We start from the raw sequence: 15,050 nt of genomic DNA, 5'->3' as shown, positions 1-15,050 counted from the left end.
TTCATATAGCATATAATGAAAGTGGTATGGTTTGGGGTAGCAAATGTATTCGAGGACCATATGCAGAAACTTAATTGAATTAATTCTCTGAACTGAAAATAATAGCTATATTTTTTTGTGCCTGAAGACCTGATATGAGTTGAAGCAGGGAAAACTTGTTAGTTTTATGTTAGAATGTTAGCTAAAACTTGAATTATGTTGCACGTCCTTGAAGTTCCATTGATTCTTTTAAAAAGAATCTGTGTCACTTTTTAAGCTGCTTTTCTTTCTCTCCTTTGAAGGATACACAGTTTTCCCTCTCTTCTTTGCCTAAATGAAAATGGCCCAAGATGCATGTAATTTTGAGAGCTTCAGATTGCAGATCCTACATAATTCAAATAACAGAGCCATGAAACCTCACTCTTTCATTTTGATTTTGTGAATCAGTGTAAATGATGTCAGGATAATGCCCTAAAGGTTTGGTGTCAGGGCCAGAATTCTGCCCTGGGATACACAACCCATTGAGCAATGGCAGCCATGCACATAACCCAGGGCTGAGAGCCACCCTCACTGTTTTAATTACAGAGCTACAGCATGTGGGTAAGAAACTTGGATTTGACAACAGCAGAAGAAAGAGGATATTGTATGCCTTCAATCAGCTTTGTATTAGGAGACCCTTAAAGGGAAAATTATGTGAAAGAAAGGAGGAAGAAAACAAACTAGCAAGATCCCTATTTCAATATAATTTGGAGAAAATGACTGATTTGGGTTGGTCATGATGCCAGAACAGATGACTCAAGGCTTCCAAACAAGAAATGGAAATCAGGAGGATGCCTGAAGCCTGAAAAAAGAGCAAATTGTGAAGATATGATTGACTGTAAGGCTTCAAAATCAACTGTACCAAGATGAGCTTGGATCATTGCCCAGAACAGAACTGAATGGTGATGTTCATTTAGGTCCTGACTGTTGAAACAAAATAAAATGTAGTAATTGTGCTCTGTTGGGTACACAGACGTGTTAATGCCTTCCAATTTCCCCAACTGGAGATCTGGTGTCACTTTCCCTGTCGCTCCTATTTCATGCTTCACCGGTGAGTATTATTGCTGCTCTGGACGCTTGCTGAACGCCAGGCTTTTGGCAAAGAAGTGGGATCCAGGTGAAAGCATCCTCTCATGCTGCATGTGAGTGTGCTGCAGGTGGCTTGGAAAATGGCTTTGAAACTTGGAAATTATTTCTCTGATTGGCCTTTCCAGGCTCGGATGATGTGCATCTCGATCTGGCAGTTAGTGTGATGGTTGCTGGACCTAGGCTATGAATCTTAGCAGTCTGGGCCCCAAAGCCCTTCTCCAACAACCAGGGAAAGTTTTGGTTTCCATGGGCGGCAGATTTGTACATTGATCTTTTTCTCTCTTATGTGGGAAGATAATTTATTCATGGATTCCTGATACTCATTTCTCAGGAATCTATCAGTTGAGTTTTATAAACTTTCTGAGGGACAGCAGGGTATGAGTCCCCCTAAAGGGCATTGTGAAGCAGCTACAGTTGCCCCTCCTCCTGGGGCTGTGATGAGGAGAAGATTCCCTCTTGTTGCTTCTCACCCCAACACCCTGCTGACCAGCTGGCCTGGAGGAGCCCTCCAACTCTACGGTACACATGACTTCCAAACAAAGCTTTTCTACATTCTAAATTAAGAAAAGAACAGCAAAACCAACTCAGAGGAGGGAAAGGAGGGACAGACAGCACGTGTAATTTTTCTGCTCCTTTTTGGTTTCTGCGCCTGAGTCCAATATTGACTCTTCCGTCTATTCGCTATTTACCAAAATCTTCAGAGTTCAGTGGCTGACTTAAGGCAAGTAACTTTTTTTTTTCAGCCATCCAAATGGACTAAAGATGTTGTCAGGTACAAAATGTTTAATTAAGGATATCTCTAGCCTCTTCGGATGCCTACAATTTGGAACTTAAACAAGGTAACCTAAGATCAGAGCCTGCTAATGAGAGCCAGCAGGAAGGCTTCCTCAAGGGTTTGACTGGCTGTAAATGAACCACCAAGATGGGACACAAACTTGAACTCAAAGGAAATTCCACATTTCCTTGCTTCATACAATCACCATCTTTCCATTGATTGGTCTATGATCTTGGAGCCACCCAATATGTTAAATAGCTTCACACTGTAAAGTGAAGATGGGGGAAATGAGGGGTAAAATTATTTCGTGAGGTTTGGCACAAATCTGTATTTCAAATAATCTGTGTGTGAGCTGCGTCTTTGAGAACACGTGCAATGCAGTTTGATCTTCATTTTATAGAGGTACATAAGTAATACAAGGTCTGTTTTGATTATACAATTAAAAACAAATGTGATCCAATATTGTAGTGCTCTGTGCCTACTTATGTTTCTGAACAACTCTCATTAGTATATGAACCATTGTGATCTAATGGCTTTAGAGACCTGAAACCCCACCGTCATATTTGTTTCTGAGCTTCTCCACGTTCCGTCTGAGGTATGGGGCTCCCACAGGTAATCATCCTAGTGGAATAGGGTTTTAGTGTGTGGTGGGCTCCTCAAAGAAATCATCTAAAACCATTTTTAAAATGGTTCTCACAGTCTCCCCCTAAAAGCTTTGTTTAACATTTAACAACTATCTTTGCTATGATTATTATTTAAGAATTGTGACTTAAGACTTTTTCAGAAATGGAGTGTTAAAGGCTATTTGAATCAGAATATTTTTAGCTGTAGGTTAATAGAAGACAGTTGAAAGCTCAAATAGTAAATATTTGTTTTTAATTTCACATAATCATACATTCGGAGGTAGGATACCAAGACTGGTTAATTCATTCCCCAAGGTTCAGGTCCTTTCCGTCATTCTGCTGGCCATCCTGTATTGTGGGCAATACAGTGCACAGGCCCTTCATGCAGCTAGGACAACATCCAGCAATGAAGAGGGACTTTTCTTCCCATGTGCCTTTTTCTTACAGCATACATTCCTCCCCCATGATGGTCTCATGGGCCAAGTTTGGGTCATATGCTAATGTACGTGACAGGTTCCACTAGAAAAGGAATGGGACCACCATGATGGGCTTGAAAAATTCTGCTTCATCCCCTGGACTGGAGAAGGGCTTTCTTCCCAGCATAGGGGATGATGAATACCTGCATCTGCACCCTAGGAATCAAGGAGATTAAAGGGGTATCTGTTAGGTGAGCAACGAACAGAGCTCTCCACTGACTTCTTGGATAAAAGTTTTTATTTTAATATTTAGTATTAGTATTTCAGTGTCTTATCATGTTATTGAAGCATTGTCTTTCTCCCACACTGACAGAATTATCCCGGTGTGCCTCTTAAGGGCAAAAGTTATCCTAGGTTTATCTTAGGGACTCCTTTTTTCTCTCATTCTGATCCAACTAGAAAATATTTAATCAACAACAGAAAAGCTTTAAAAAAAAATGATCTTTTTCATCTCAGCCCAAATCTATCAGTTATGCGTGTAGTGTTTCACATTACTTTAGAACAGAATTGAGTGGAATGGAATAGAAACCTGATTTTTAGTTGCCATTTCTGCTTCCTCCTAAAATAAGAAGTGACAAGACATTTTTTGCAACAGAAGTAACTTTTCAAAAGTGTTTATAAAAGTAGCTTTATTTCAATAAAAACTGCAATACAGTGTAGCCCAGTAGTCAAGGACATGGATTGTGAGGACAATGAACTTGATTTGAGTTGCTGTATCTTATTTGGCAGTGATGTGATGATGTGATGTGATGTGATGTGATGTGATGTGATGTGATGTGATGTGATGTGATGTGATGTGATGTGATGATGTGATGTGATGTGATGATGTGATGTGATGTGATGTGATGTGATATGTGATGTGATGTGATGTGATGTGATATGATGTGATGTTGAGGCTTCACTTTATTTTGATGTTCAAAATAAAGAACATCATCATATCTACTTCAAAGGCTTGTTGTGGGAGTTGAATAAGATTAAAATATGTCCATTTGCCTTCATATATTTATTCTTAACAGAGTGGCTAGTACGTAGTAAGCATTCAACAAATTTTGGCTATTTTTACTTATAACAATATCAACAAAAGTTTATAAACATCCAAGTTAACATTTTCCTACACATGATAGTTAAAATCAAACTCATTGCTTTCAGAAGAAACAACTTTGAGAAACAAAACATGAGGGTTGCTATATAGTTTATACTTCAATATATGGGAGGTCTGGCATTGGTTCTTGTGCCTCTTCCAAAGAGCTCTCCAACTGGCTTGATGTGGATCAAAACTTGAAACCAGAGTGGTGGCTTTACTTTCTTTTCAGGAAAAGAACTGCCATGAATGCTACATAAACATTAGGACCCCCTTTCTGTTGATCCAACAAGGGTCAATCTGCTTCTTGAGAAGTAAGCCGTCTGAAGTATGTCGATATGGGTGTCACAAATCTCTTAACTTCCCTAGTTATTGTCCCGGTAAGCTAAGTGTTCTGTATTTCAAGCCAATACTACATGGGTGCAGAAAAATTTGGCAGAATGAACAGTGCATGTGGATCTAAATGTCAGTTCTTCAGCAGACAAAAATGTATGTTCTTCATAAAACATTACAATTCCGTCTTGTTTCTCAGAATCTGTATGTCATACTTTACATTAGAAAAACTTTCAGTAATTTTCTAATCAAGTCAGAAAAGTAGCTCATCAGCTTGAGCTTTTGCCTATATTCTCATGTTCAGATTTAGGGTGTGTCTCTTCTGATTGGCCCAAGGACCCATGTAAATTGACAAAAAGTGTCTTCATGTGAGAGGGACATGGAACTGAGGTACTGCAGGTGCCAGGAGGTTTCCTTTTTGAATCTAGAACTTTTGGTTGTAAGTAGTAAACCCAACTCAAACTTATTTAAGTAAAAAATGAAGTGTATATTAAATGTAACTGGGTATCTCAAGGAACCAAAAGCAAAGGAAAATGTCAATATTCAAGAAGTGTTGAGATGTAACTGGGCTTAAATAAATCCTGGCAGCAGAGTCAGACTCACAGTACCAGGGTTTCTCTTTGTCACCTTGTGTCTCTGTTTCCTTGAATGGTAGCTTCTTTCTATTTTATCAATGCACATTGACTTCCTTCAAATAACAGAAAACTGCCTTTGATTTTCTAGCTTTATAGAGCTTCAACCACACAGAGCAAGACCGGCTTTTTTAGTTCTAATTCCAAAATCCTGGAGGGGGAACTCAGCTAGGTCTAATTTGGATCAGATTAACTGGGTCAAAGAGACGAGATACCATTTGGATCCATTTGGTGAGGTGCTCAATCAACCACTGCCTATAAGCAATACTAATCTGTTGGTTCCCATGGTTAAAAATAAATGTGGTGGGGCAGTTCTTACCAGAAGTGTTGCCAGCCTGACTATTCCAGAGATGTTCACTATTGCATGAATATTTGTGAATACACTGCAAGGAAGTAGGTAGTTCTAGCTTCCCATTTGCCAGCAAAGACTGCCTATGGTCTTTGAGAATTTCCCCGTTAAACTATCCATTCATTGTTAGAAAGTTCAGGATGGTGGGATGGCTGGAGGCGGTGGGGGAGGGGGGATGATTGCACATGAAAGAAACTGAGCAGGGAGAAGGGAAGAAGAGCGCATCAAGGAAGCATTGCCAACATGAAGCAGAGGGCTCTGGACCTCCCAGATCTTTTCAGATTAAATCCTTATGGTTCTCCCAGCTGCCTTTCTTCCCTCCTGCCTTACACCTCTTTTTAATATTTTCTCCCATCATTTTTTAAATGAAGACCTTCTGTGTTACTTATAAGACTTCTGTCCTCCAGAGAAGCAGTGCTCTACTTTAGGCAAAAGTTTGAAGTAAAGCAGAGTCCGTCTCTTCGGAAAAGTATTTTCCCATGTTCTCTTGTTCTTTTTCTTAAAATAACAAAACCTGAGGGTTGGAGGAGACCAACCTGGAAGGCCAGCAAGTCCATCTATTACTGTGTGTATCCCATTTCTGGCATCCATGACAAGTGGTCATTCAGACTGCTTGACCACACACCATAAACGGGCACTCACCGCTTTTCAAGAGAGCCCAGTCTATCTCTAGATATTAAGAATACTTCCTCGTATTAAGCTCCTACTGGGACAAAAATATGTCTCTCCTTGTTGCTTGCACCCGTTGCTCCTAGTTCTACCACCTGGAAACAAACAAGTCTAATCTCTTTCCCACACACTCCCCTTCCAAGAGATCCATTATTTTATCATGTTTCTCCCTATGATCTTTCCTCTTCAGGCTGAGCAACTGTTCTTCCCGTAACTGTTCTCTGTCATGTGGAATTTCAAGTACCTCGATTAACCAGGACACTCTGTTCTAGAAGCTTTAGTTACTTAAATGTCCCTAACTCCACCCCTTCCATAACCAGGCATAATTTTCCAGATGTGGAAAAACCAGCACAGAAAGAAAAGAACTAATAATCCCCTTCATTACGAACGTAGAACTTCAGGAAAACCACGTTTATCTTTTGGGAAGACCGAACCTATGCTTAGTCACTCTCATACTGAAAAGTATATAATAATTAATCTATAAAGAAATTTAAATGCTAAAGAGTGGTGGTACTTAAATTTTACAAGTGAATTTCAGGCATCAGTAATTGGAAGGAGGGGGGTGGGAGGAATTTGTGAATTCTCATAGTTCTTCAAAGCACATGTTTGCTTTACTTCTGCTAGTACTATCCACTCACTGAAAAATAGTGGGCAGAGTGAATCCACAGCAGGGCCTCATCTGATTCCTTTCTCCTTCTCCATGAAATTCATATGCCTCACAAACATTTGTGTTTGGGTTATACACACACGCATGCACACATGCACATGCACACGTATGCACAGTCTGGGGTGAGCACTCTAACAGACACCCATCCCTCAAGGAGCTAACAGCTTAAAAGCTGTAAGACAAGCCTTTTGCTCTCCTCACTGAAGGGTGCCGTGTAAGCCAGTTCATTAAGGAGGAACAAGAGGTCACCATGTTGGATTGGGTAGCACAGTAGGTTAGTCTGAATAAATTCTTAACTTTCTTGCTCCAGAAGCACAGCTAGAAGCAAAACCCAATTTGAAGAAGTTGGAGTGAAGCTTGAGGGGTCAATCAAAGAATCTCCAGCCCCATGTAAATTGGCCATCCTACCATCCCAACATAGGGACACACCGAGTCCTGCCCTTATCTATAGTCATTTATAGGTTCATCAGGAAAACTGATTATTTTGAAAATAATGCAGGATATTCTCTTCTATTTATGTATTTCCATGTTTAAAATGAGGGTGTGGCATGCATATATGTGCATAAAGATTTCACATCAGACAAATTTAAAACTTTGAGTCTTAAAATCTAATATGAAATAAGTGGTAACTTTTTATAAATATTATCATATCTACTCATTATTTTTTCTGAAAACATCTGAATATGTTTCAAGCTCCTCAACACTGACAACAATAACTGTCTAGACCCCGTGAAATTGCATATCAGCAAGGGAGTTTGACATTCCTTCTGTCAGCAACATACGTCCCTGACCTACTCTATGTCCTACTCCATCTCTATTAAGGAAGTTAAAAAATTATAACAAATCAGGACAAGCTCAGGAGCCCAAGTCCCATGGCCAAAGAGCTTCTTAGGTCCCTTGTGTTAGTAAAGCTAAAATTGAGATTTTAATCACCTTGTTAACCTTAGAAAGTTTGAGTCTAGTGGGCTCAGGTACAACCCTAACCTCATTTAGTTACCATAAAGGAGGAAATGCAAGACTATAAACAGCTTGAAGCTACCTACCACACAACTAAGAAAGTAAATTCAAGATTCTTTATATTGAGGAGAATCAACTTCATCTTTAAGGTACAACTCATGGTTGTATTTAGCAACTTACCTAAGAGATTCCAGTCTCCTTGTCATTTATTCTTCTTCTGAACAATGTTAATAAATGAAGTATTCATAATCTCTTTACTTTAGAATTAAAACAAAAGAAGAGCTTTGGACAGTGAGGCTCAGTTGGTTGGGCATCATCCTGTGCACCGAAAGGCTCCTGGTTCAATTCCCCTCAGGGCACTTGCCCAGGTTTCAGGCTTGATTCCCCAGTAGGGGGCTTGCAGGAGGCAGGGATCAATGTTTCACTCTCACACTGATGTTTCTCTCTCTCTCTCCCTCTCCCTCCTCTCTCTCTAAAAGTCAATTTAAAAAATCTTTTAAAAATAATAAAACAATGGAGGACTTCAAAATTGGTGGCTACATTGAATAATTGGGAATACTTTAAGATTAGTTGCTTTATCTATAAACAGAGACAAAATTTCCTGTTTTCTAATTTCTTTATATAAAATATTTTATTTCTCCAAAAGGTTGTTTGGTTTTTACAAGGGAATTCTACCACCCATATTGGCTGAAACACCAAAAAGAGCAGTGAAGGTAAGTAGTGTATGCCTTCCCACCAAGAGAAAATAGACTACAGTGATAACCTCAGTGTTAAAACATCCCACAACAACCTGTGGGATATGAATGTGAATTAAACATAGATAATAAGATTGTTAATGCAGAAATTATAGCATGATTTTATTATAATTAGACTTGATGAATCAAATTTTGGCTTGTGGAGTTTTTTTCCAGGTAAAGACACTCCCTTCTAATGAGGGAAATTATATAAAAAGCATGTAGTCAAAACACAGCAACCACAAAGTAGCTTGGACTTTTTCTCAAAGCAATTCATGAATTTTCCTACAAAGCAATAATTATTAATTATTAAAGAAAAAGAGCCCAGCCTGTGTTGCTCAGTGGTTGAGCATCACCCCTGAACCAGGAGGTCACGGTTCAATTCCCCGTCAGGGCACATGGCTGGTTGCAGGCTCGGTCCCCAGTAGGGGGTATGCAGGAGACAGCCGATCAGTGACTCTCTCATCACTGATGTTTCTCTCTCTCTCTCCTTCTCCCTCTCTCTGAAATCAATAAAAACATATTTCTTTAAAAAAAAAGACTGCTGTTAAAAAAAAAGGGGGGGGGAGAGGGGAGAGACAGAAAAGCCTCTCTCTTTAAATCATTCCCATTTTAGGAACAGAGCAAAATAATACACTATATTTTCTTGATATGATTCTCACATAACACATTTATTTGGCATGCTAACTTCATTATCCCAATCCTCTGTTAAAATTTTCTATTCTGGTTTTTATAAAATTATTACTTCCATTACCCTGCTTCCATCTTCTCAACCACATAACTATGGAGTTTATGTACTACTTACCAATTCAGTATCTGGATAGGAACACAGAGGTCTGGCAGGACCTCCGAGGGAGGAAGAACTAATCTGATCACTTTTTTATATGTTCTCTCAGACAAAAGTCTTCATCACAGTGACTCTGACTGGCATTGACCCCCACACTCCCACCGCTGACAACACTAAATATGGCTTTGTCTTTCTATAGTAAGGATAATATAAACTTACGCTGAAAGACTTCCTTTCCAGCTAATCACACAAAGCTCTTTTTCACATACATTACTCAATTCATATTCCCGATATTCCTGAAAGGGGCGGCTTATATACTTTTACTCAGCAAGTCAAGAGGGTAACTAGATTCAAATTTTTGATAAAAATACCACATATATACAGAGACACCAAACTTTTACATTATGTCAAAATAGTAACTTAATAGAATTTAATTCAGGTCTAGAATTCAGAAAACAAAGCTTTAAAACACACTTTCTCTATAAATTCATGCTCTTTGTTGCCATAGTTTCTGTGATTTTTATACTATTACCTCAATACAAATTTCATTATGAGGATCTGAATCTCAGTGGAGAAGCTGGAAAAAGTTCACCAAAGTACACAAGAGGGCTGAACTGAATTATGAAATGGCTTCACTTGATAAAAGATTGCCCAAATAAACAAACAGCAGAGTTCCTGTCCAAAAGGAAAGTCACTTTGTCTCCATGGAATAATATATTCATTTGTTCAGTATTTTACATGTATAAATAAAGTAAATTATAATTAAAGATTTTCCTGGAATACTTTTCCTTAATACTATACATTGGAGACCAGTTAAACTTTAAGAGGATTATGGTTTATCAATGTTGAACAGTCTTTTACAGAAGAAAAAAAAAGTTGAGCTTTACAAAACTGAGTCTCTATTCAAAAGAAAGCAATGCTCCCTGCCAGAACAATGGTTAACAGATGAACTTTTGGGCAACTGGCTATGGTATATGTGTCCCAGACATCTTGTTTCAAGTAGTTGTTACCTTAAAATTATTGAGACATATGGTAAGTATGTTGGCTTTTTAAAGTATAACTTGGAGTTAAAAGTGTATCTTTGCCAGATGGATAGCACTATTTTTTCAACACAGTTTATGAAAACATTCACTTTATAGATATTTATCTTAGAACTTGTGAGGAAAGCAATCATCTGATTGTAACAATTTCATACATCATAAACTGCTTCATTGCATGTCATCAAAGTTTACTTCAGAACAAATATTCACAGACCTTACCATATATACACACACATGCACACATATACACATACATGGTCTATGAATACTTCATACATATATGGACGTGGATATGGATTGTCCTTTGTACTGACATGTCAGTTACAATCATTACTATAATCAGAAACAATGTTCAGTCTTTTCTGTACTTTTTTCTTTGAAATAAGATTCATCATTAAAATAATAAGACTCATTGATGCTAAATAAATGAAACTTCCTCTTTTAAACAGTAGGACAAATAGTATTTCAGTTAGCAAAAGGACATGGAAACCTCAGAAAGAGACCAGCTGGTTCCTCAGAAATGGGAGGCACTGTGTTCCAGCTTCCAGGGTCTAGTCTTGAGCATCACAGTTCTAGAAACACCATATTTCCGTGACCAGACTCTCAAGGACTACCCATTGCTAACCAAGTTCATGAGAGACTATAAATTGTGAAGGCTCTTTGCTAACCACTGTCCCTATACCTGTTATAGTGTCTACACATAGCAGATGTTCAATGGACATTACATGAGTAAATGAAATATATAGAAAGAAAAACAGAAAGAAGATTTATGGGTTTATAACAGGAGACATTCCTGTCCTGTTCCCCAAAATTCCCACATCTCTTATTCAGAATTTCTTGAAGGCCAAGACTTCCATTTCCAGCCAACATGGAATAACAGGGACCAGATTTACTCCCCTGCCTGAAACAGCAACAACAAAAAATGAACAAATAGGAAAGCACAATTTTAAGACACCGACATCAGACAAGGAAGGATAGAAAGATGGGAAACAGAGATGAGCTCTATGGATTGCTCCACTCACTGCCTTGAAAGAGTTTCCAGGCCCAGGGGCAGGCTATAAGGCAGAAATATAGACAGAGCCCAGTGGATTCCCTGGGTTGAGAAGGAGCTGAGAGGCTGGGGAGGGCAAGGCGGCTAGAGTTCACTGGACAAAGTACCAGAGAAGAGAGAGCCGCACAGAGAGAGAACTCCGAAGATCTGCAGAGGGACCCGTTGAGTTTTTAGCTGAGAACTGACTAGTGCCTGCATGTAAGGAAACTAGCAAGGCCTGAGAAAGAGCCGTCCAGTGAATCAGAGGGAACAGTGCTCCTAGACACACAAGGCTAAGAACAGTACCTGTTCCTACCAGCCAAACCTGAGGCTTCAAAATGCACAAGGCATCGAAAGGAGTACTCAGAAGGGGTTTGCCTTCCTAGTAATGTAATGACAGAAAGTCAGAAAAACCCACACACACATCTTTACACCAGAAGGGAACAAGTAGTGACGCCTTTTGTGTAGTCCCTCATCTCCCAGAACTTCCCTGAACCCAGTGAGGAACCCTTAGAGCAGTGGTGCCAAAATGTGGGTCGGGAACCATGGGCCATGAAATCAGTTTAATGAGTCACTAGATGTAGTGGGTCTTGACCAGAAATTGTTTTAATGCAATAGAATAGAAACAGTTACACATAGTAAAGAGGTAAATATTGTTTTATAATGATGCTTTGTTTCAGTTATAAATACACAAGCACTGTGTATATGCATGTGAGTACATGCATCTGTGTTGGGCAAATATTTTTTTATGTAGATTGTGGTAAAAAAAAAGTTTGAAATCTGCCTTGAGGCACTCTGGGCTCCCAGGGTGAGGAAAGGCAAGGAGACTTCAGCAGCAAGAAAACTCCAGGGCAGAGAATCTCTCTCCAAACCAGTAAGGATCACAGCTCAGCAGCAAGCAAGTATAGTACTGTGGTTAAGAGCACACACAGACCTAGGAGCTAGAATTAGGGGGAATCTCAGTTTTTCCACTCACTAACTACAGGACATATATCTAGAAAATGGGAATCATGGCTGTATTAGAACTGTGACCTGATGATGTTTAATGGATTAAACGCAGGAGCACATGTTAAGACCTTAGCCTGTTTCCTGGACCACAGGAGGCTCTCCTGAGTGATACAAATACATAACTAAGGCATTTAGGTTCCTTCAGTAGCCAAAGTGAAGAGAGGAATGGAAACTAAAATTTTCTGAAAGTGTCCTATGTGCCAAGCATGTCAGGAAATTTTATTTAAATGCTCTTATTTAAGGACTGCTCTAAAAGGTGAGTTTTGTATTCTTGAGGGTTAGAAAGGCCAGGGAACTCACCCATGCTTTCACAGCTAAGCAGTATAACCAGGATTCAGGTCCAGGATTGCTCCTGTCAAAATCCCAGCAAGGTAATTGTCAAAAACAGTTACCTTGACGACCATAAAAGGGAAGAAAAAATAAACTATCTTTAAAGCTCAAAACTATAATGCATTTCCTTCCATGGTTAATGGTTTCTAGTGCATCTCTCATCAAAACAGTGGTGGTCCCTGGTGGGATTACTGTAACACAGGGTATAGTTTCAGGGTTATCACCATCCACTGCAATGTTAGATCAAGAAGGCAGGGATTCTCTTTGTTTACTGCTACATCCCCAGTGCCTATTAGAACACAGAAGGCATCCAATAAAATATTTGTTGAATGAGTAAATGAATGAATCCCGTTTCTAGAAAAGTCTACAACATAGTTAATCTAAAGAAGCATAGCACAAAAATAGTTCAAGGGTCTTTAAAAGAATGAAAATCTATCTGGCCATGTAATGACTCTTGGGATACCCAAAGACTCATTTGAGGCACGTCTGCAACACAGAACTACCTCTTTCTAACAGTAGGGCATTATTTGATCCCCCAAATCTATATTTTTTTCTTGTTTCATTTTACTGGGTTAAAAAGTATTAGAGTAGAAGACATGTGATCACAAAATACCCATGCCATTTCTGGGGTCTCGAGAAACAGACTAGCAGAACATAAGAGAGTACCTTATCAGAGCCCCTTGTGGCTACCTAACAGAGTGCCCAGGAGCAAAACATCATGTTCAAGCAGAGTTGTTACCCAAAAAGGTTAGAGAGAAAAATGTATTTGGGGTATGTTATACAAAGTGATTGATTTGATTTGTCTTGCTAGAAACTCATTTTCACAAAAATTGTATTAAACATCATCTACTGAAGGAAACAACAAAATCTTCATCATCATCACATTTTAAAGGAAGGAACAAGCAGCTCTTTTCTGCTCAGGTGGAGGACAGTCCGGCTTTAAGCAGGGATAGACTAAATGACATCATTGGGTCCTTTTCTAGTTGATAATGACACCCTCATCATCACTGAGTATTGGGAAATTTCATGGAACAGTAGAGATACACAGCAATACAAATGTACATTGAAGCTGAGAAGTGGATGTCTTTTTCAAATCAGTTAGATAATTAGGCATTCACTCGGAAGGCAATTCATAGAGAAAACAGAGGAGACCAAAGATTTCAGGTCTTTATGCCTATAATTTTGAATCACTGCCATACAAAAAGAAGTCTATTGATGTCTGGGGAAACTGAAAATGGTCATGGTAAATGGAAGCTGTATGGTTCATTTACTGCTATAAAGGGTTCCATCAGCTCTTCTGTAGGTTATTATAGCTGGATTTGAAAATGTGAATGTTAAAGTAAGATCCAATAGCAACTACCCGAGACCAGATTAAAAACTGTGTTCGATGGTTTATCATTTTTTTTAATGCTGGTTAATATAATGATTTACTAAAGAAATTTGAGTCAATTAAAGGGTTTGTTGCGGGAAATTGTTATAAATCTCTGGGTTTGGTTTTGTTTCACAGTTTTTCACCTTTGAGCAGTATAAGAAATTGCTAGGATATATGTCACTGTCACCAGCATTGGTAAGTGAGAATATTTATTATACTTGAGCGTGTGTGTTATTTCATAAAGCAAAATCTGGAAACAAAAAGTCTTTTGATTCCCCAAAGCCAACTGCTAAAATATGAATTTGCGTTATTCAGTGTTCAGCTACTTGTTGAAAGCCATCTTCCTAATAACTTACAGTTTGGCTATTTTATAGCACCCAGTAATGAATTTATGATAATAATGATATGTGTAGAAAGGCTCATATGAGATATGGTCAAGAATGTAAAATAAAGAGTACATTTGTCAAAAACTCTTTTAAAGCCAAAACATGCATGTTTACCTACTGCACATATCTCTGCAAAAGCCAAGTTGCCTAAAATTATTTCCTGGCAGGTCACAGATGCGAACTCAAGAGTCTTTTATAGTCAAGGAGAATAGTGATCTTACAATGACACATCTCAACTATTACATGAAAATTACTTGGTGATTTGAACGTTTCCCGGCACTACTCCTTTCCTTCTTTGGTGGCTTTGCCACTTTTCACAGAACGAGTTAAATTATATTGACCGAGTGGGTTCTACAGTATATGTGTGTGCAACAAGAGCCCCAGAGAGCAAATGCACTAATTTCTCCCTTCACATCTGCAAAACGAAACAAAACAAAGTCTGCCCTCCAATTGAAAAATCCCCCAGCTTGCCTGCTAAAATGTACCTCAACATTCAGAGAGGCAGTGTTCTGAGCTTCAACTCTTATTACTTTAGTTGTAAAGATTCATTTCAGAATATTTACTCTGCCAAAGAGACTGTCCAAGAAGTATCTGTTATTTAAACAGTCATGCATGTCCCTTTTCTAGAATGATCCTATTAAGAAAACTAATTGTATGGCTTAGTGTTATGACAAAGAAACCTCTTGTCTAGCCT

At 38.7% G+C, this 15,050-nt stretch overlaps 1 protein-coding gene across 1 annotated transcript in view; it reads left to right on the top strand.

Annotated features, from left to right (window-relative positions):
* Positions 1-15,050, top strand: part of SLC25A21 (solute carrier family 25 member 21) — a 459,822-nt gene that overhangs the window by 403,126 nt on the left and 41,646 nt on the right. The window contains exons 4-5 of the mRNA XM_087823557.1: positions 8,316-8,382; positions 14,106-14,165. Of these exons, the coding sequence (XP_087679683.1) occupies positions 8,316-8,382; positions 14,106-14,165 (127 nt within the window). The remainder of the gene's footprint in view (positions 1-8,315; positions 8,383-14,105; positions 14,166-15,050) is intronic.

The sequence above is a fragment of the Miniopterus natalensis genome, chromosome 1, assembly GCF_054644295.1.
Source record: "Miniopterus natalensis isolate mMinNat1 chromosome 1, mMinNat1.hap1, whole genome shotgun sequence".
NCBI classification, from domain to species: domain Eukaryota; kingdom Metazoa; phylum Chordata; class Mammalia; order Chiroptera; family Miniopteridae; genus Miniopterus; species Miniopterus natalensis.
This window is presented reverse-complemented; position numbering and strand designations above follow the sequence as displayed.